The sequence below is a fragment of the Heloderma suspectum genome, chromosome 7 (assembly GCF_057233095.1).
Source record: "Heloderma suspectum isolate Gila_16-S chromosome 7, 16-S_ref, whole genome shotgun sequence".
Taxonomy (NCBI): Eukaryota; Metazoa; Chordata; class Lepidosauria; order Squamata; family Helodermatidae; genus Heloderma; species Heloderma suspectum.
In genome coordinates this window covers 43,398,916-43,421,555 of record NC_139464.1, presented here as the reverse complement: position 1 = coordinate 43,421,555, position 22,640 = coordinate 43,398,916, and the positions used below count along the sequence as shown (strand labels likewise).

The window sequence follows — 22,640 nt, the reverse complement described above, 5'->3', positions numbered from 1 at the left end:
AAAACATGTCCTTTCATCTTTTTCGTTTAATTTTCCCATCTGTCATTATCAGAGGGGGGGGTATCTTACCTCAGGAAAATATTTTTACCTTTTCCTAAAGTTATTTTGAAACATGATGTACGCAAATTAGTGGATTTTCTCTTCCTTGCTGTGATATCACTTGTCACTTCAATAGCATCTCATTGAGTTGAAACTGAGTGAATGGGTGGCAGATGTCATTCTTTTCTTACAGTTTTCTTACAGAGCAAATGTTCTACAGTTTTGACATGAGAGAAGAACAAATAATAAAGGCCAACCATACATTTATTTTTGAGATGGTGAAATCTATATATAGTGATTTTATCACCTCATTTCCATGTGGAGAGCTGTTTGAAATAGACCCACATGAAAATTTGCAAAGTTGTAGTGTCAGATGCTCCAGTGCTCTAGAGCCCACAGGAGTCCAGCTCCCCGGTCTGAAGAAGTTGACCACTTGCTGCTTCAGAGTGATGGAAGCATCAGAGCATGATGGAAGTGAATAACTCTATTGTATATATGTAACATAGGGTACAATCATTCAGATTGCAGAAGCCAATAACTGGTGTATCTCACCACAATGGTCACTAAGCTTGCTTTCATGTGTCACAAATATTCAAAAGTACAGTGAACTGAAAGGATGTCAAAGAGACATTCATTCACTTGCATTGCTGACATGCCTTGAGTAATTTCTTAACTTTTGTTGTACCTTTTTGTAACCCATCTTTTGAAAAGGACTTCCTGATCTATATCTTTATATCCCTGTCTTCTAGCTGGAAATGACATAGGTCAAAGCCAATCCTAAACTCCACTTACCCTGGTAATGGGTGAAATTTCTCTTTCTGTAGGTGAAATGCTTTTCAGCTAGGATAATTTACTTCTGCAGCCTACCTAGCCCCTTCTAGGCCAGGCTATATTAGAGATCAAAACTGCAGTCTGAGCATTAAGAGGTTCATACTCCAGGTCTATAACAGAATTACATACCCTATTACTTTGTATACTTTAACATTATCTAATTGCTTTCTCTAGTACCCAGTGAAATCCTATTACCTCTTCTATCACAATGAAATCTATGGACGATCAAGTTGTACAGGAAGAACTAGGATATCATGACGATGAGGTATGGATGCAAAGTTGGTTAAGTAGTGGTTCTCAGCCTCTTTCTTGGCTGTATTCCTTGAGGAGATGATGCAAAATGGAATGAAACAGCCACAGGATGGCTGGTTCATCCTTGAGTAAACTAATTAGATCTGTAAAAAAATAATAGGTGTGCTGTTATTTATATATTTTTTAAAAACTTTAAAAGGGTTAGGGTTACGATAATATATCATTAGTTGAGGTATGGGTGAATGAATATCAAAATAACCAAGATTCTGTTTGTTGTTACTTTTACATCCCTTTAGGAATCCTTTTTTCAGGACATTGATCTGTTACAGAAGCAAGGCATTGTAAGCACATTCAAATATATATCTTTATCTATATCGGTCGGTCTAATACAGGAGTGAGCAATCTGCAGCCCTTGCCCTAATTTCAAAAGCCCACTGCAAGCAATCAGTTCAGATCTATGGCAAAAGTGATCTGTTCCTCCTGCAACAGCCAGCTGAGCAGGGTGGAAGAGAGAGAGAGAAAAGGGGGGTCAGGAGGAGTCAGAAAGACAGAGAGATGAAAAAGGGTGGCAAAAAGAGAGAGAGAAAAGGGGGTGGCCCTGCCCTTCTTTGGCTCTGGCCTGGCTACCACTGGCTTTGGCTCTACCTACTGCCAGCATGCAACTCCTAACAGATTGCCATCAATAGAATGTGGCCCACAACATAAAAACAGTTCCCCTGTCGCTAGCCTAATACATACAACCTGGTACTATCCAGATGTTTTGGACTGCAACTCCCAGAATCCCTGACCATTAGTCATGCTGGCTGGTGCTTATGGGAGTTGTAGTCCAAAACATCTGCAGGGCACCAAGTTACCTACCCATCACTCTAGAAAACACATGTTGTATTGTGCAAGCACCTGGCTGCCACTAGCCTATCACCTAATTTAAATATTGTTGAATTATGTTTTGGGGAGACCTCACACTCCCCCATTCTATCACATGTGTGACTAGCACTGTTTTCAGACTTTGGCTGCCAAATTCCTCCTCCTTTTAGTATACCTAAATATCTGTTGGACTGCTGACTCCTATTATGAAGCAGTCATCATATCCTAAGCGTCAAGGAGAAAAGTGTAGAATTTTCAGACGTGTAAATGTGTTTTTTTTTCCGTCACCTGGTAAAGACCTTTTTATTCACCCAGACCTTTTAAATAACCTGTGTTTAAACATCAACAAAAATTGGACCCTCAATGTTTGGGTTGAGTTTTATTCTATAATCTGAGCTGCTAATTGGTTCTATTTTTCCTCCACTAAAAAGGAAAAATATGTTGCAATGTATTGCCTTTGTTGTATTTTAATGATTTAGGGTGCAAGCCTATGCAGATAGGCAGCCACCTCCAAACTTGGAGACAACCGCTTATCCAAAGCAGGGCAGGAGAAGCATGGAGGGGATTGTTCCCTCTGCACTTCTTCTGCCCTGTATTTTTGGCTAGACAGCCAATTGTGGCTGTCTAGCTGCAGGAGGGTTGAGCAAGGGAGGAGACTGCCATACGACACATTGGATGTGTCGTACGGGCATTTCTATCCGGCCCGGAACACCCCCCGGGAACGCCCCATTTTGGCTGCTCTGTGCTGCTCTTGTGAGCGCAGAGCACAGGGCTTTTCTGTGCTGCCTGTGAGGCAGCACAGAAGGGTGGGAGGGAGGTTCTCTGGGAACCAACCTTGGAGCGCGGGCTCTGAGGTTGGTTCCCAGAAAACCAGATATCCTATGGCTGTCTAGCCACTGACTAGTGGCCATAGGATTGCTCCCTCCATTACTATTTTAATACTGTATTTTATTCTTTCTTCTGTGAACTGCCCAGAGAACATGTTGATAATGTGGTGGTGTCAGGGTTGTTTCTGAGCGCAGGGAGTGGGATAGCAGTTCAGATTCTGAAGGAGAACTGCCAGACACGGGGGAGGTGTTTTCCCAGGCTAGTCCAGACATGACTGAGCTGGCTTCTCAGGTTACAAACGCCCAGGTGGCTGAGGATGAGGGTTCCTCTCCACACACCTCTGTGAGAAACAACAAACAGAAGGAGGCGGGGTGTAGAAAATCTGATCTAATAGACGCCAGGCGCAGATGCAGAGCAAAGAGGGAGAAGGCAGAGGCGGAACTTAGACCATCTACCCAATTAGCCTTGCATGAGAAGCTGCGCTCAGAGACCTCACGAGACAGAGGTTCCTCCCCCGCTTAAGTTAAGCTAGCGAGCCCGCCTTCCTCTTCAAACAGTGGGCAACTCTCTCTCTCTTAACTACCTTTTGAATTTCCCTGAAAGCATTCCTTTGCAGACTGAGAGTCACGGAGAATTTGCATCTGTATAACCCTAGTAGTAATGGATTAAAAGCTATAAACTGAAGTCTCTCGCCTGTGTTTGTCTACAGTGTTGAAATAAAGTGGGGGCTAAAGGAATCCTGACAGGTGGCTACTTATGAATTGCCAATAATGAGGAAATGCATAGCAAAAAAGAGGACACTGATTTGCATAAAATTTGCATATGGTGACACACACACATATATAGGTGCAAATTTACAAATTATTATTATTATTATTATTATTATTATTATTATTATTATTTAGTATGGAAGACTGTGATCAGGTGATCCATCTGCTGTCCAGGTGCTATTGATGGGCAATTTCAAGGCCAACTCTTTCTTCTCATGGTTCTTTATCCTTGAACTAGTCTTGGACTGAACAGCCCTTCAAATAGAGGTTGGCTTTAAAATAGAGGACAGTCATCTGGCAGTCATTCAGATAAAGAACTATCCTCTGTAAAAGAGGGTACACGGCCACCTTAGTTGATGAGCAGCTGATACAAATTCAGTAAATAAATAAACCATACCAGCATCAGAAATCCTTCATAAACCCTCCTCATTCTAGTGAGAAGTGAGATTATGGTTGATTAGCCTTTCGGATATAACATTTTATGAGTATCAAAAGTTCAGATCATATTTACGTCCTTCACAGAATGTGGCTGACATTAAAAAGCTGAAATCCGTGGGAATTTGTACAATCAAAGGAATTCAGATGACAACAAGGCGAGCGTTATGCAACGTGAAAGGACTCTCAGAGGCCAAAGTGGAGAAGATAAAAGACGCAGCCAACAAGCTTATAGTAAACAAAATCTATTTCTAATAATTAAGATTACCCAGCTCAAATATCTTTTGGGCATTTCCCACTGGGAGCATTAGAATAATAATTCTGTAAAATCCACCATGGCTTTCTTGAAACATATTATGGATTATGGAACCTACATTTTCTGCAGTGTACCTGTAACATTTGAGGCAATTGCATACATTTATTTCACTGCCTGTTCATTTTGAAAGCATGCTGCGGGGAGTCATAACTTTGCAATATGTATCCATGGTAAACACACAGTGAAAACATGCAGTAAACATGCAATTATTTCACTACTTCAGTAATCTGACCTGAAGTGGCCCTCTGGTCAGGCTGTAACTATAAAAGTTTCTGCCATTACCTCTTGAAAAATAGGTAGCAGCCAAATTGTTGAGATTTTTTATTCTCAGTACATTCAGGCTACACACTTACTTGGGAGTAAACCAAGTAATTTACTTCTGTGATCTGAGTAAGCATGCATAGAATTTTGCTGCATATCACAAAAATGAGTTGAGTGAAGAAAAAAAGTTTTGGTTAGGGATGCTATATAGTTGCGGTTTATTATATCCATTGCACTTTTCAGTGTGCATATCAAGCCAAAATAATCTGTTTCAATTGCTTTGTGCTCCCCACAGGAACCAGGATTTCTAACTGCTTTTGAGTATAGCGAGAAGCGGAAGATGGTATTCCATATCCCGACTGGAAGTCAGGAATTTGAGTTAGTAAACAGAAAAACACTGCTTTCTATTTAACTCCTTCCCTGAACAAGTTTTTGTTCTTGTTGCTTTGTTTGTTTGTTTGTTTGTTTTGGTAATAAGCTCTATTTCCAGACCGAATTTAATATACTTTTCAGCCCCTCTAGCAAGGATGCTTCAGAGGGGGAGAGAAGGAGGCTGGACGATGCTCAAGATATCTCGTATCCTGGCCTCTCTGGTCTCCTCTCATCCCTGCCCACTGGAATGCTCCATTTCCTCCTCCTGCAAGGTCATTTTGTTCCAGAGCACAGCTAATGTGGTTCTTTCTGTGCTGGCTGTGAGCAGGTGAGGGAGGGGGGGTCGGATTTCTGACTCCCCCTTCCGAGGTTGGAGCAGTGTCTCTGACCTCAGAAGGGTTTTTCCAGCAATCCTATGGTCCCTGGGGCGCTCTCTCAGGGACCATAGAATTGTTCTCTTAAGCACTTAAAGGTACCATTGCCAGGTTGGTTAGTATCAATAATATAAGAAGAACAGAACAGTTGGAGATTATAGGCAGAATCCTATACTGCTGCTGCGCTTCCGCTGTTTCTCCTGTGCTAGTGGGATCTACCACTATCACAACAGGAAGCTAGCTCTTCCTAAAGCAACTCTGAAAATGAGTGGAAACGCTCATTTCCAGAACGGGACAGGTCAGCAGAGCTCCCTTCTGCAAACTCTGCTGACCTGCCCTGTTCTGGAAACAAGTGTTTCAGCGCATTTCCTTAAGAATCTACTAACTTCCTGTTGCTCTAGTCATGGGTCCTACTAGCACATGGGCAGCACTGGATACTGCCCTATATTCTATATTAGGCAAAATGGGAGACCATCTGGCAGATGGGCAAAAGATGCCCACACCACCCTTTAAAGTGTGTGTGTGTGTGTGTATGTATGTGTGTGTGTGTGCGCGCGCGCATATATATATATATATATATATTTATAATACAAATAAGTACTTTCAAGAAAAACAAAAAAGGCCATAATCCAACAGACAATTTGGCAAGTGTATGCTAATTTATTTCAATGGCCTTAAGTGCACCTAACTGTGTGTTGAATTGTGGCCAAAATATTTAAACTTAATGAGAAGGGAAAGGAAGAAATTCTATACCATTACATTCAGTCCACCAATTTATTATTTATACTCTGCTCTTCTTCTAGAGCAATCAGAACAGCTAGACACTTGGATTCACTACAGCTCCCTGATTTTTTTTAATGTTTTGTTTTTATCCTACCTTTCTTCCAAGGGACTGAGAGCAGAATAAATGTGATTCCTGGGCAATCTTGCACCTAGGTACCAACCTTAGATTCAAAGTAATGTTAACTTCCATCAGATACCTTCAAACATTCTGTGAGGACTGGCTATGCAATCAAAACTCTTATCCAAAAATGCCCTAATTTTTGGTACTTTATATTCCTTAAGGATTTCCACTTTTATGCCTGCTTATATAAGTAAGGTTGACAAATATTCTTACCTAAGGAAACATATTCAGTATATTATCCTTTTCAGATGTCATGGTCAAACAAAGGTTTGGCTGTTGTGAATGGACTTCAAGCTCATGTGCTCAGATTCCCTCCCTCCCATCCTGTTTTGTGGTAAATCTGTATGTTGTGACATCTGAATAGGGCAAAGTATGCTTAACACAAGCCATGGTTTGCCTACAAACCAGAAATGGAAAACAAAGTTTTAAGTGGATTTCTACATCTCGTTTATAGGCAAACTGTTATATGGTTTGCGATAACCATTGTTTGCCTGATTCAGATGTCATGGCAAACTATAGTTACCATGAACTAGGAAGTGAGGAAAGGAATCAGAGTGCAAGCGGTGAGGGGGGAGCTTGTGACCGAAAGCCTGTTCATGACAGTTAAATGGTGTTCATGACAGTCAAATGGACATCTGAACCAGATCTTTGACTGGGATTTGAGCATCTTTCTTAGGTGCATATCCTATCTACTAAGTCACATTGGCTGTCCCACAGTAGCAACTCTACAGAATGCATCCAGTGTCTCTAAAAGAAGATATTTAAATCTTAAAAAAAAAAAGTATTATAAGGAGTCAGCTAATCCATGCTGTTCCTTACAAGTTACCCAAAAAAATAAAAGGAAGTACCTTTGAACACAGGCACATTTTAATTAGAGAAAAAAATTAATTTCATGTTGCTTTCTTGGCTTTGTGGCCTATTTTGCCTAATTTTCCCTTTTGTCCTCCCATATGCTCTAGTAAACTCCTGGGAGGTGGGATTGAAAGCATGGCAATCACAGAAGCCTTTGGAGGTTAGTGAAAGAATGTCCTGGAACATGGCCATTAATGTAAGCTGGTATAAATGTGTGTGTATTTGTGTGTGTGCGTGTGTATTAGGGAGCAAAATATTCTTCGGGCAAGTTCACACGTCATGCTAAGCCACCCTGAGAATAAGCCACCTTGGGTTGGTTGTTCACTCAGTAACCCAACTGCTGATAGGGAGCTCTGTGGCTTTCCGTGGCTTGTTTCTCCCCTCATTCCCCTTCAGTCCTCCTGCCAGCTCCCAGGTGTCTTTGCGGCAGAACTCTTCATTAACTTGGGCTTTCTTCACATGGAGCTTTTATCCTGCAATTGAGATTGCTCCTTCACAGAAGTTTGTGGGCTCTTTACATGACGCCGTGATCCTCCAGGGTGTCTCCTGCACTAAATGCCCTTTGTTTCATTTTTAAATAGATCGCAGATAATGAGGTATCAGATTACCCTGATATGTTCCACTTCAGTTTCCTCTGTGAAAGGAGTAAAAGTGCCAAGAAGAGGACCGAGATCAATGAAAGATAACGGAAGATTCAGATATGGGGAGAAGGAGGGGGAAGGGGGTGGGGTTAGGAAGCACATGAAAAAGGGAGTCATTGTGATCCTGCATTTGAAATGGAAGCAGAAAGCCCCATTTTAAATGCGGGATTTTAGGCTGGTATACAGATGCCCTTGGCCGTTATGTCAGTACCCTTTCTGCAATTGGTCTGCTGGGGTTGCCAGTTACTGAGGGAAACACCCTGTACCACACATCAGATCACAAAATGGAATTAATTTTCTGAGCCCTTATGGATGCAGTAACATGTTCACAAACTTTTTATTTTTATTTTTCGGGAACTTGCACAAGAGCAAAAGACTGCTAGGCCACTTCCCTACTATTTAGCCCAGGATACCCATATCCCCCTTCATGGATCACTGCCTTGTTGTGGCGAAGGGGCTTGCGTAACTCAGTGAAGCCATAAGCTATGCCATGCAGGACCACCCAAGATGGACAGGTCATGGAAGAGAGTTCTGACAAAATGTGGTCCACTGGAGAAGGAAATGGCAACCCACTCCAATATTCTTGCCAAGAAAACCCCAGGGAATGTATCAGAAAGCTAAAAGATATGATGCCGGAAGATGAGCCCCTCAGGTTGGAAGGTGTCCAATATACTACTGGGGAAGAGCAGAGGGAATTTTCAAGTAGCGCCAGAAAGAGTGAAGCGGCTGGGCCAAAGCCGAAAGGACACTCAGCTGTGGATGTGTCTGGTGGTGAAAAGAAAGTCTGATGCTGTAAAGAACAATATTGTTTAGGAACCCGGAATGTAAGATCAATGAATCAAGGTAAGCTGGAGGTGGTCAAATGTGAGATGGCAAGATTGAACATCGACAACTTGGGAATCAGCGAACTAAAATGGACAAGCATGGGCGAATTTAATTCAGGTGACCCTCATATCTACTACTGTGGGCAAGAATCCCTCAGAAGAAATGAAGTAGCACTCATAGTCAATAAAAGGGTGGGAAAAGCAGTACTGGGGTACAATCTCAAAAACGATAGAATGATCTCAGTACGAATCCAAGGCAAACCATTCAACATCACAGTAATTCAAGTCTATGCCCCAACCACTGAGGCCGAAGAAGCTGAGGTTGATCGGTTCTATGAAGACCTACAACACCTTCTAGAAATAACACCCAAAAAAGAGGCCCTTTTCATCATAGGGGATTGGAATGCTAAAGTAGGAAGTCAAGAAATAACCAGGATAACAGGCAAGCATGGCCTTGGTGTACAAAATGAAGCAGGACAAAGGCTAATAGAGTTTTGCCAAGAGAACACGCTGATCATAGCAAACACTCTTTTCCAACAGCACAAGAGACGACTCTACACATGGACATCACCAGATGGACAATATCGAAATCAGATTGATTATGTCCTTTGCAGCCAAAGATGGAGAAGCTCTATACAGTCAGTAAAAACAAGACCTGGAGCTGACTGTGGCTCAGATCATGAGCTGCTTCTTGCAAAAGTTTGGCTTAAATTGAAAAATGGGAAAACCACTAAACCATTCAGGTATGACCTAAATCATATCCCTTTTGAATATACAGTGGAGGTGAGGAATAGATTTCAGGGATTAGGCCTGATAGACAGAGTGCCTGAGGAACTATGGACGGAGGTCCGTAACATTGTTCAGGAGGCAGCAACTCAATCCATCCCAAAGAAAAAGAAATGCAAGAAAGCAAAGTGGCTGTCTGATGAGGCTTTACAAGTAGCTGAGGAAAGAAGGGAAGCGAAAAGGAAGGGAGAAAGGGGAAGATATATCCAACTGAATGCAGAGTTCCAGAGAATAGCAAGGAGAGACAAGAAGGCCTTCTTAAATGAACAATGCAAAGAGATCGAGGAAAACAATAGAATGGGAAAGACTAGAGATCTTTTCAAGAAAATTGGAGATCTCAAGGGAGCGTTTTGTGCAAAGACGGGCATGATAAAGGACAAAGAAGGCAGGGACCTAACAGAAGCAGATGAGATTAAGAAGAGGTGGCAAGAATACACAGAAGAACTATACAGCAAAGATCTTCATGTCCCTGATAGCCATGATAGTGCGGTCACTGAACTTGAGCCGGACATCCTAGAGAGTGAAGTCAAGTGGGCCTTGGGAAGCATTACTAACAACAAAGCTAGCGGAGATGACAGTATTCCAGCTGAGCTATTTAAAATCCTAAAAGATGATGCTGTTAAAGTGCTGCACTCAATATGCCAACAAATTTGGAACACTCAACAGTGGCCCCAAGACTGGAAAAGGTCAGTTTACATTCCAATTCCAAAGAAGGGCAATGACAAATAGTGTTCAAACTACTGTACAATTGCGCTTATTTCACATGCCAGCAAGGTTATGCTCAAAATCCTACAAGCTAGGCTTCAGCAGTATGTGAACCAAGAACTACCAGAAGTACAAGCTGGGTTTCGAAGAGGCAGGGGACCTAGAGATCAAATCGCCAACATTCTCTGGATCATAGAGAAAGCAAGAGAATTCCAGAAAAATGTCTATTTCTGCTTCATTGACTACACTAAAGCCTTTGATTGTGAGGATCACAACAAACAGTGGCAAATTCTTAAAGACATGGGAGTACCAGACCACCTTACCTGTCTCCTGAGAAACCTGTATGAGGGTCAAGAAGCAACAGTAAGAACCAGACATGGAACAACCGATTGGTTCAAAATTGGGAAAGGATGTCATACGACAAGGCTGCATATTGTTGCCCTGAATATTTAACTTATATGCAGAGTACATCCTGAGAAATGCCAGCTTGGATGAATCACAGCTCGGAATTAAGATTGCTGGGAGAATTATCAACAACCTCAGATACGCAGACGATACCACCCTAATGGCAGAAAGTAAAGAGGATCTAAAGAGTCCATTGTTGAGGGTGAAAGAGGAGAGTGCAAAAGCTGGTTTGAAACTCAATATTAAAAAAACTAAGATCATGGCATCTGGCCCCATCACTTCCTGGTGTATAGAAGGGGAAGAAATGGAAGCAGTGACTGATTTTACTTTCTTGGGCTCCAAGATCACTGCAGACGGTGACTGTAGCCATGAAATTAAAAGACGCTTGCTCCTTGGGAGGAAAGCTATGGCACACCTAGACAGCATAGTGAGAAGCAGAGACATCACCTTGCCGACAAAGGTCCATCTAATCAAAGCTATGGTTTTCCCAGTAGTAATGTATGGCTGTGAGAGCTGGACTATAAGGAAGGCTGAGCGCCGAAGAATTGATGCCTTTGAACTGTGGTGCTGGAGAAGACTCTTACGAGTCCCCTGGACTGCAAGGAGGTCAAATCAGTCCATCCTAAAGGAAATCAACCCTGACTGCTCATTGGAAGGACAGATACTGAAGCTGAAGCTCAAATATTTTGGCCACCTAATGCGAAGAGAAAATTCACTGGAAAAGACCCTGATGCTGGGAAAGACTGAAGGCAAAAGGAGAAGGGGACGGCAAAGGATGAGATGGCTAGATAGCATCACTGATGCAATGAATATGAACTTGAGCACGCTCCGGGAGAGAGCGGAGGACAGGAAGGCCTGGCATGCTATGGTCCATGGGGCCACATAGAGTCGGACACGACTTAAGAGTCCAACACGACTGAACAACAACAACCCATATCCCCCTCTTGTCAATGTCCTTGTCAATTTCATCCTCCACTTCAGAGAATGCCTTGCTAGTGAACTCCTTTTTTTAAAAAGGCTGCTTCAGCCTTTAAAAAAACACACAATTACACCCACCTGAAAAGCTCCTTCTCCAGCAGCTGCCAGCTACTTTTGTCTCTCCCCCACCCTTCATGCTTGTTGCTTCCCTCCACTGATCTCTATTGTTAGCTGTCGAATTACAGAGCACTGTCGGGATTGGTAAAAATACACAAATGTCAAGGTAAAGATATGCAAATTTCAAAGCAGAGCAGGGAATGAGGGAAATTGGTAAAGATACACAAATGTCAAGGCAGAAAAGTGAACATAAGATGAACCATGCTGAATCAGACCAATGGTCCATCTAGTCCAACATTCTGTTCACATTGGCCAACCAGCTGCCCACAGGAAACCCAAAGCAGGCCATGAGTGCAAAAGCACCCTCCCACCCATGTTCCCCAGCAACTGGTGTACATAGGCATACTGCCTCTGATACTGGAGATAGCATAGAGTCCAGGACTAGTAGTCATTGATAGCCTTCTCCTCCAGGACTGTGTCCAACCCCCTTTTAAAGCCATCCAAGTTGGTGGCCATCACTATGTCTTGTGGAAATTAATTCCACAGTTCAACTATGCACTGAGTGAACAAGTCCTTCCTTTGATCTGTCCTGAATCTCCCACCAATCAGCTTCATGGGATGACCCTCAGTTTTAATATTATAAGAGGGAGAAAAAATGTCTCCCTATCCACTTTTTCTACACCATGCATAATTCTGTACACCTCTATCATGTCTCCCCTTACTCACCTTTTCTCTAAGCTAAACAATCCCAGATTTGCAAGCTTTTCTCATAGGGGTGTTGCTCCAGCCACCTGATAATTTTGGTTGCCCTTTTCTACAACTGTTTGGTGTTTGGAAGGGCCATATATATGAATAAAAAGGGTTAAGAGGTAATTTAAAGAACATATATTTCCCCAATATCATATTAAATTATGCCCCAAAGCTGGGAAACCACCAAACCACTGGTGGTTGGAGAAAGGGAGTGGGGCCAGGTAAAGTGGGCATGGCTATTTGGGAAATCCTGGAGGGCTGGATTGGGAACCCAGGAGGGCTGGATGTGGCCTCTGGGCCATGTGTGCTGGTTCCAACACAGATTGGCAGGCTGCACCCTTACTTGAATGTTAGGATCATCTGCATAACATGTACTTTAGCCCTGATTCTGCAGTTTTCCTTTTTATTAAATGATTAAAACCAGACCTTCAGCAGAGTTGACATAACGCCCACAAGCAACACGCATTTTATTTGCAGAAATGTGCCTAGGAACCCAAAATATTTACTTAAAATAACTTCAAATGACGTTACTGGGATTTGCTCAGTTGATATGACCCAGACACCAATATATGCCACAGTATAACCCAAGGTTCCTGTTTATGTAGCTTCTGTGTTAATTTTAATGGGGAAGACACTTCTGTATGCATCAAATAATGCATGCATAGGGTTGCTCCTTCCAGTGAAGTGAATGGTGAAGTCCTTGAAAATGGCATGCTCCATCTGTGCATTCAGTCCTCTATGCCTGGAAGAAATCCCAGAATCTGGTATGTGTGTTTGAGATCTTTTGAGTACAAAAGATCTCATCCTGAAGCCCCTGCTAGTAAGTGTATTCACACACCTTTCATTTTTCTACAACATAAGCTTTATGAGTGGAGATGAATGACAAAATAATTCTTTAAAATATTTAAGGTGAGCATTTTTATTATTCATATAGTTAGGCCATTTGAATTTTTTCAATATTTCTTTTTGGTTTTTTACATTAGAATTCCGAACTGGTAAAACTCAACTTTCCCATACTCTTTGTGGTATGTATATAATGATCAGACTGAGAATTGTATGTTTAAAAAATATATAGTTGGCTTTTAAAATAATAACCAATAAAATAATTCTGCATCAAGATTAGTCTAGACATATTTTAAGCAAGGAGACCTGCTTAAAGAATCATTGTTTTACAAGTATAAATATGGGGTGGGGGGTGGGGAGAGAGAGAGAATGGCACTAGCTATTATTAATATTTATTTTTAAGAAATAGTCTGTCAGCTTAGGTTGTGTGTGTGTGTGTGTATTTTTATATATATATATATATATATATATATATATATATAAATTTAAAATTAGTTAGTAGCTATATCAAGGTGCTGGTTTTGACCTATAAAGCCTTACATGGCTCAGGACTACAATACCCGATGGAGCACCTCTCCTGGCATGAACCTATCCCTATGCTACACTCATAATATAAGGCCTTCCTTCAGGTGCCTCCTTCAGGGGAGAGGGCCTTCTCAGTGATGCCCCTCCCCCGATTATGGAATGATCTCCCCAGTGAGGCCCACCTGGTGCTAACATTGTTATCTTTTCAGTGCCAGATTAAGACTTTTCTCTCTTCTCAGGCATTTCACAGCATATGATAAGGTTTTTAATCAGGACCTGGAATTTCTTATTGTTTATTGTTAAAAGTGTGTGCGTGTGTGTGTGTGTAAAGGTTTTTATATGTAAATAGTTTTAATATTATGTACAATATTGTATTTTTAAGGTTTGCACTCTTAAACCTTAACCACTCAGACTTTGGGGCCTTATGTCAGAGCTGGGCCACCTGGCTCTTCAAGCAAGAGTCCTTTTGCATTCAGGCTTTTATTTCTATAGATCAGGTTACACAGATAAGCATTCCAAAGACTTGTGAAATAGCTCGTAGCACTTAAACCCACCACCACCACAACAAACAATTGGTTTATTCACAGCCAGGACCCCACAACTTGACTCCGGAAAGATAATCTTAAACTAAAATCCTTTCAGTCTTGTAGTTCCCACCAAAAGATTGATATAAATAACTCAATGTCAAATTATCATAAACAAGAGTTCATAGACTGACCAAGAGAATTCAGATGTGGTGGATATCTAAACATCAAAGACGTTGATCTCCGCGATAAATACATAATGATATCCATTTTTTACATAGGATTGCAAGTGATATTGAAACAATTACCCTGTCTTAGATTTGTTCCTACTATGCATTATAGTGACAGCCCAACTTCCAGGAACAGATGGCTGCTACACTGGCGGGAAGATTATCTTCATTGACACAGAAAACACCTTGTATCCCTTCTGTTAAGATATTACACTTTAATAGAATGGCTTGGAAGTGTTGCCTGTCCCAAAAATAAAATAAAAAAGTGGGCTTTATGGTGTTAAGCAGAGTATTGGTTTTAAGTATAGCCATATCTGTTAAATCCAAGTTTTATTGTGGGGGATGCAGACCAATTAATTAATTTTGGCACATGAAAAACCGATGGTGGGGTTATTTGCTTGTGTGTATAAAGCCTACCACATTTCAGAAGCTGGTTTAGAAAATAAATTCCTTAACTAAGAAACACTTCAGTCGTCCAGACCGTCTTCGTGACATTGCTGATCGCTTCAATGCAGACCATGATGCAGTTCTTGACAACGTGTTGTATGCACGGGCATATACTAGTAAGACTGCAAACTGCAAATGCCATGGAAACCCTCCCCACTTTAAGATTCAATAATTCTCAGTACCAAAGGATCCTAGGAATTTTGTGGATGATCATTAAGAAATTGTCTATTTATTTATTTATTTATTTATTATTATTAAATTTATTAATTGCCCATCTGGCTGGTCACCCAGCCACTCTGGGCAATGTACAACATACCATAAAACAATTTAAAACAATAAAATTCTACCATAATTTTTTTTTTTAAATACCCTAACCCACCCCAAATGCCTGCCTGAACAACCACGTTTTTAATGCACGACGGAAGCTCATTAAAGAGGGGGCATGACGGAGTTCCCTAGGGAGGGAGTTCCACAGAGTGGGGGCCACCACAGAAAAGGCCCTCTCCCTCGTCCCCGCCAGTCTAGCTGTCCTGGCTGATGGGACAGAGAGAAGGCCATCCGAGGCTGATCTTGTTAAGTTAAATTCCTTATATTTGTCTTTTTTTTTTCATTTTCTGTTGTGAATATGCTTGGAACAAATGGTCTTTATACATTCCATATACTATTATTTCACTGGAACCTCCAATAAGCAGGGCAAGTAAGTGGAACTGTTTGGAACTGTTTTCACCTAATAAGATTGGGGCATAAGGCTTACTCGCATCTGAAAGAACCCTCCATCTATTCCACCTGCCCCTCCCCCATGACATAAATTTATGCCCCCTTCCATTGAAAGCATATCAGAGCACTGAACACGCTGTGGACCGTGGGCTTTGTCTGTAACAGAAAAAGTGGCCATTACCTCAAGGAAAAAAGGAATGAAAACAGTTCAGTGAATTTTGCCTGAAATAAACTATAGTTGCAAATATAAGGTTGATCGTAGTTGGTTTCTTCAACACACACATATAAAAAGCTCTTTTTAGATCTGATAAAGCCACTTTTTAGTACCTGAGAAATAGGGTAATATTTTTTTTTAAATCTTAAAATATAACCTTTTACCTGAGGTTATTACAGTTTCATGGTGAAATTCTGGAGCCATTACATGAAATTTTTACAAAAGAGGTTTTCTAATAAAATAAAAGGAAAACTAGCACAATATTATTTTTGTTAGGACATAATGTGACTTTTCAGCTAGGACTATACTTTATTTGTGATGGTACACTGCAGAATTTTAAAGGGAGAATTTGGTTGCCAAGTAGGGGCAGTTTCCAGATTTCATACTACCTGTCAAGTATTTAGCTTCTCTTAGAAGTATTTTTCAGTCTTTCAACTCTGAAACAAACTTTAGAACAAACTTTCAAACAAAGTTTAGAAAAGCACAAATGAGCTCAAAACATGGAGAGAGCAATCCTATGGCCCGCTAGACAGTGTCTAGCGGGCCATAGGATATACTCATTTCCAGGAACCAACCTCGGAGTCCCGGAAAACCAACTGCCCCTCTCATCTGTGCTGCCTCGGAGGCAGTGCGGAGAAGCCCCGTCCTCTGTGCTCTCAAGGGGAGCGTGGAACGACTGAAAAGGGGCAGGGCTGAGGGGCATTCTGGGGAGGGGAGAGTGGAGCAGGGCATATGACACATCCAACGTGTCCTACGGCAGCTTCCTCTCCTGCTCGGCCCACCTGCTGCTAGACAGCTGAAAACGGCTGTCTAGTGAAAAATAGCAAGGCAGGAGAGGCGCGGAGGGAACGATCCCCCTGTGCCTCTCCTGCCTTGCTTTGGATAGACGGTCACCTCTGAGGTTGGAGGTGGCTGCCTATCTAGTTAGGATTGTGCCCTAAGGGTCTTAGGGTTTGATATGTGGTTCCCAGTAGTTAGAGTAAAACCATGTAAGGGTGAAATCCTATGCATGTTTAGATAGACAAAAGTCCTACAACTCCCGGCATTCCCCAGCCAGCCAGCACAGGCAGGGTATAGATTTAAAAAATAAATAAAAATAAACCTGAAACACCCTTAGCAATTTTGCACCTGGAAGCCTTCTTGGAACCATGTAATTATACTGAAACAGAACTTGTGATTTGCTGTGTGAAACAGGTCAGCAGATGCAATACAGGAGAGGGCTCCTATAACTTTGATAATTGTGCTTTACTTTCCCAAATTCTCTCTTTTTCATAACTAAGGGCGCTATCCCATGCATAGAAGAAAACTCCTACAACTCCCAACATACCGGCATACTGGGAGTCATAGAACTTTTTTATGTCTAAACATGCATAGGATTGCACCCTAAAATGATGCTGCCACTGAGTCCACTGGAACTAAGCAAGCTATTTCTGTTCTTTCTTCCACCTTCATATTGATTTCAAACTGCCTTTCCTGTTTTTGATTATTCTTTCATGGCACTTCCTCCTCACAAGGTGAGCATCAGATGGAATTACTTGACTTCGTTGCTGCCAAATTCCATGAGGAACCGGGCATCTTCAAATTACTGGTATAGATTTTATGGCCATATTAGTTACCTGCTCTACTTTCCTTAATGTATATCAGGAATGCTTTCTAAATAATTTCTTCTCCTGCACTTCCTCCCCCTCCTTATCATTACCATGCAGATAATAGATTCCATTATGGCACTGTTCCGTGTAGACTTCAGTGGTCGTGGGGAACTGGCTGAAAGGCAACAGAAACTTGCTCAGATGTTGTCGAGGCTTCAAAAAATATCAGAAGGTAGGAGAGACAGTTCAGACAGAGTTCATTTTTCTAAAATAAAGACAGATGTTTGTGTATAGCCCATCACCACATTACCACTTGAAAACACCAGCACTTTCATCAAATGATATGTTGCCAGGACAGCCAGTATTGTGTTGTGAATAGATTGTCAGGTTTACTTGGCTAAATTCGAATCCCTATCTAGTCATAAAGCCTTGGGTAAGTCACTGGGCTGGTTTGCATGATCAAACAAGCCACCATGGCTTAAATAAGCCACATTGGTTTGTTTTAATCCCTGGCACATGCCAGCCACCATTTCCCTAAATATCTGCCCAGGCATGGCTTGTTATGTCGTTCGAAATGGCAGCATGGCTTGTTTGAGGGGGAAACAACCCTCAAATAACTCTACAATATCCAATGGGTTATTTGAGACTTGTTTCCCCCTCAAACAAGCCATGCTGCCTGGGTTCAGACAACACAACAAGTCGCACCCAGGTGGGTTGAGTATGGGTTGAATGTGGGCTGATGTTGAACCATGGTGATTGTTGAACCATGGGTTGTGTTGTGTGAACCCAGTCATGCTAATAAACCCTGTTTTGTTACCCACAAACAATCCACAAAGAGAACCCATGGTTTGTTGTTGAATTGTGAATTGTGGCTTGTTCATGGTTAACAAACCATGGTTGTTAACACAACTGGGTTCACTCAACAAAACAACCCACAGTTCAACAGTAATCCACAGTTCAACAACACCCCACTGTTCAACCACAAGCCATACTCAACTCTGAGTGTGGGTTGTTGTGTTATGTGAACCCAGTTAGACTGGTTTTGGACAATCAGCAAAGGAAAAGAAGCCACTGTAGCTTCTTTTCCCTTCCCTGAGCGTGTTGCTTGCACATCCACCATTTCCCTAATTACCCTCGTCATGGTGCGAATTGCCGTGTCATCTGAACCCACCGAGGTGCACAGTGGGGGTGGCTTCCAAACCACCCCGTAACCCTTACAACAAGCAATGGGTTCGGACAACAAGACAACGTGCGCTGCAGTGAGGGTAATTAGGGAAAAGGTGGGCACATGAGCACATGTGCAGGGCAGGGAAAATAAGCCACTGTGGCTTATCCCCTCTTGATTGTCAGAACCCAGCCACTATCTCTCAGTCTAACCTATTTCACAGGGCTCTTGTGAGAATGAGACCGCACTTCTAAGATCAGTTAGACTGGTAGGCAGAAGAGACGGCCTTTTCAATGGAACTCCCTCCCAAGGGAAGTACATTTGGCTCCTTCCTTGATAGCCTTTAAATGGGCCTTAAAGACTTCTTTATTTCAATTTGCCTTTAGTTAAAGTGATGGGCTGGATAGACTGCAATGCTGTTTTATTCGTCTGGATTATGGATTGTTCTCTGCTGCTGTTTCTAGTTCAAAAACATCTTTTTAGATAATCCTATGGACATTGTTCTGAGCTCCTTGGAGAAAGGGTGGAGATGAAAATGCAATAAATTAATATAACAATTTATTAGAGGAAATCTAGTAACAACAACAACAACAACAACAACTGAAACACAATGTTAGGATTATTAGACCCTAAAAGGATTGTCCATTATTATGGAGGGCAGTTTCCCATTATGATTAGAAATGCAGAAAAAGGACCTTGGCAGGAATACTAATGAACTGGATTTTCTCTCGTACCTATCCCCTCCCCTGTGGTTTGTTTTTCACTGCAGAATATAATGTAGCCGTGTTTATGACCAACCAGATGACTGCTGACCCAGGTGCAACTATGACGTAAGCAATTTATTATTTTTGGCCTTATGATTTTCACAGATCACAGAAATAGGAACTAAGGTAGTCTGGGGAAAGGGCCAGTATAAGTGGAAAGATACAAGGGTAGTTCACATGAAAGAACACATGACAGGGGTCAACGGGTTGTGCAGTCTAATCCCCCACTGCTATTGCCATGGCAGAAATGCTTCACCACCATCCTGGAATTTGGAAGGCATGGGAAAGGGCTCTCCATGCATACTGATGTATGTGCATAAAGATCCTCAATGTGAGGAAGCACTCTAGCCCAGTCAAGGTCCCTCCTCATATGGAGCACCTCTATGCATGTACATTAGTATGTGCGGGGAACCCTTTCACAGACTGTGTAAACAAACAGTGGGGAAACATTTCTGCCAAGGGCGTTGGCAGCAGGGGCATGGCCATGGTGCGTGATGGGGGCAAGGCAAGGGTTTGTGCAAACTGTCCTATAGTCTATCGGACAGGTTCTTCCAGAGATGTTCTCCATTCTGATGTCTCTGAGAGGGTGAATTTTACTGAGTGTTCAGACATCGTACCCTTCAACTTGTGACCCTACCACATTTTCCCACTGCTTCATCCATCTTTTTTTCTTTCTACAAAAAATCTGTTAAAAAGGAAAAGATGGAATAGCTATACCATGCCTTTTGAGTGTTAGCCTAAGAGCCTTTCATCTGGAAGTACCAAGAGTCCCAGATCAAGCTCCAAAGCCACTGGTATAACTGGCAAAGAGGAAGCTCTACAATGTTTATATAGGAAGGGAAAGTATGTTGCCCATCAGTTAAAGGAATTACCTTGCAGCTCTTAGTAATTGTTTTTGTTTGTTTTAGCTTTCAGGCAGACCCTAAGAAACCCATTGGGGGCCACATCCTTGCTCATGCTTCTACAACAAGGATTAGTTTGCGGAAGGGAAGAGGAGAGTTGCGTATTGCCAAGATATACGATAGGTAATATAGAAGTTGAATGACCTGGTACACGCTACTGAATATAGGACTATTGTGATTAATTTGGTTTCCAGTTAACTCTGTTTCTAAATGGATATATGAGAAATTAAGGAATAATGAATCAGTTAGGCCATTCGTCCCCAAACTGGTGCCCTCCGGATGTGCTGGACTACAACTCCCAGCATTTCCAGTCAGCCATGCACCAGGCTGGGGATGACTGAATTAGGCATCCCACTTTGAAACCAAGGGTGATTCCAAATACGGCGTTTATTGTGCAATTGCACTGCTTAGAATCATAGAATAGTAGGGTTGGAAGGGGCCTACAGGGCCATCGAGTCCAACCCCCTGCTCAGTTAAGGAATCTAAGTCAGAGCATCCCTGACAGATGGCTGTCCAGCCTTGTCTTGAGGCTTCATTCACTGAATTTTACGGGGGGTGGGGGAGGAGGGGTCCAGACATAATTATCTTCAATTTGTAGCCCTACCATGTTTGCCCACTTGTTCTTGTGTCTTTTTGCTTACCAGAAAAATACATTATGGAATACAAAATAGAATAGCTGAACAATACCTTTTGGCTGTTAGTGCTAGGAACCCTTCATCTGAAAGCACACCGTGTCTGAGTGTATATACTGATTCAATTATGATGATGTGGAAATAGAAATAAATAGATGCATGGTAAACTTGTATAATGAGGGCTATTTGCTTCTACCATGTCAAATTGGTATAATAATAAAAAATAAATTCAATGAGAATATCTAATCAAAATTGATCAATGCTCCTATTTTTTGTAGCTAAAATGAAATACAATGTATGCACAGAACTTTCATTCACCTGTTCTACATGCCATGTGTATATATGCATACTGGAATGGAGTCAATTTCTGTATTTTCTCAGCCCTGAAATGCCTGAAAATGAAGCCACATTTGCAATAACTGCTGGAGGAATTGGAGATGCCAAAGAATAGGCAGGCCTTGGCGGTGAACAACTGAGGCACTTCCACTAGGACAACCGTATCTGATTCCTCAATTCCTGGTTACTTGTGTTCATTGTACCAAATTCAGAATGTTCAGAATTGAGGCTTGTTAACATGTTGTGATCTTTTGAAATTGTTGAGCATGTTGGCTCTGTGCAGGTGGTAAGCCTGACATGTGCAGCCTCTATCACTTGCAGGGTTGGCCTTTTTGCATGATGACACATATTCTGTGCAAGGTAGTAACTGGCTTGCTACAGACAAAGTGCCAATACATGGCAATTTTAGGAGGCTTAGAGGTGCCCAGTGGTCATGGAAATCAAGGCTTACAGAAGCTTCACAAAATGCTTTAAGGAATTGACACGTTTTGCACGATCAAAACAAGCCACCGTGGTTTAAGCCACAGTGGCTTGTTTTAATCCCTGGCACATGCCAGGAGCCATTTCCCTAATTACCCGCCTGGGTGCAGGTAACTATGGCCTCTTGTAGGGATATTCAAGGGTTGTTTCCCCCTCAAACAAGCCATGCCACCTGGGTTTGAACAACTCACCATGCCATGTCTGGACAGGTAATTAGGGAAATTACGCTTGGCCTGTGCCGCCTTACTTGATTGTGCGAATCGGCCCATTATTTTAGATACATTTTATTATTGGTTTTTCATTCTTTTTTTAAATCAATGCTTCAGTTGTAAAAATCACATTCTAACTGAAGGACTACTGCCTATATATTTTGCAGTTTCACTACATATATATGTTAGAATATAATAGCATGGGATGTTACTGAAAATGAACTAATATTCATCAGTCCCCATTCTAAAAAGTATACTTGTCACTGGAGCTTCCAGATAAAACACAGGCTGATATGTGAAAATAGACATTGCTTATGATGGAGGAATGGTAATTGTTTGCAAAGTTTTTTAATTAAATGAGTCTTTACAAGCGCACTGACTTGAAATTGAAATGTCCATATTTTTGTTTTGAATAAATTATAACAGTTGCCAGTTTTTCTGTGTTTGAAAAGCCTTAAACTACAATGTCTCTTCCATCTGCTTATTTGTAACAAGTAGAAGCACCAAAAAGTCTATTCTAATTGGCTTCTTCTTCCTCTCCTCTCCGTACCAGCACATTCAGCTATGAGGCACTCTGCTTTTCTCTAACAATGTCAATCAGCTATAGGTGATGCTGAACACCCCGAACACAAAGGGAGTGTTCAAATGGCATTATGTGCATGAGCCTTGGGCTTATGTGCTCCCCCTCCCTTCTCTTCCTCCTGTGCAATCATGAGATTAGAAGCATCCACTTCTGTTTCAAACTAACTGCAGTTTGTTGTTTTTGTCCGAACCAGGGCAATGTGGTTGGTTTAAACTATGTTTTGTCCAAACAAGCCA

General features: G+C 41.8%; 1 protein-coding gene across 1 annotated transcript; it reads left to right on the top strand.

Annotated features, from left to right (window-relative positions):
• Nucleotides 1–1,078: 1,078 nt before the first annotated feature.
• Nucleotides 1,079–21,247, top strand: DMC1 (DNA meiotic recombinase 1). The gene is made up of 13 exons (XM_084811752.1): nt 1,079–1,135; nt 1,419–1,463; nt 4,107–4,253; nt 4,892–4,974; nt 7,206–7,258; nt 13,228–13,269; nt 14,479–14,554; nt 14,838–14,929; nt 17,259–17,332; nt 17,451–17,565; nt 19,268–19,328; nt 20,171–20,287; nt 21,178–21,247. The coding sequence occupies exons 1-13, from the start codon at nt 1,079–1,081 to the stop codon at nt 21,245–21,247; spliced, it is 1,032 nt and encodes a 343-aa protein (XP_084667878.1).
• Nucleotides 21,248–22,640: the final 1,393 nt, after the last annotated feature.

Coding starts and splice junctions, on each gene's coding strand:
- DMC1 (XM_084811752.1), top strand. CDS start 1,079: ATGAAATCTATGGACGATCAAGTTGTACAGGAAGAACTAGGATATCAT. Junction 1,136..1,418: donor TAGGATATCATGACGATGAG/GTATGGATGCAA, acceptor ACATCCCTTTAG/GAATCCTTTTTTCAGGACAT. Junction 4,254..4,891: donor ACGCAGCCAACAAGCTTATA/GTAAACAAAATC, acceptor TGCTCCCCACAG/GAACCAGGATTTCTAACTGC.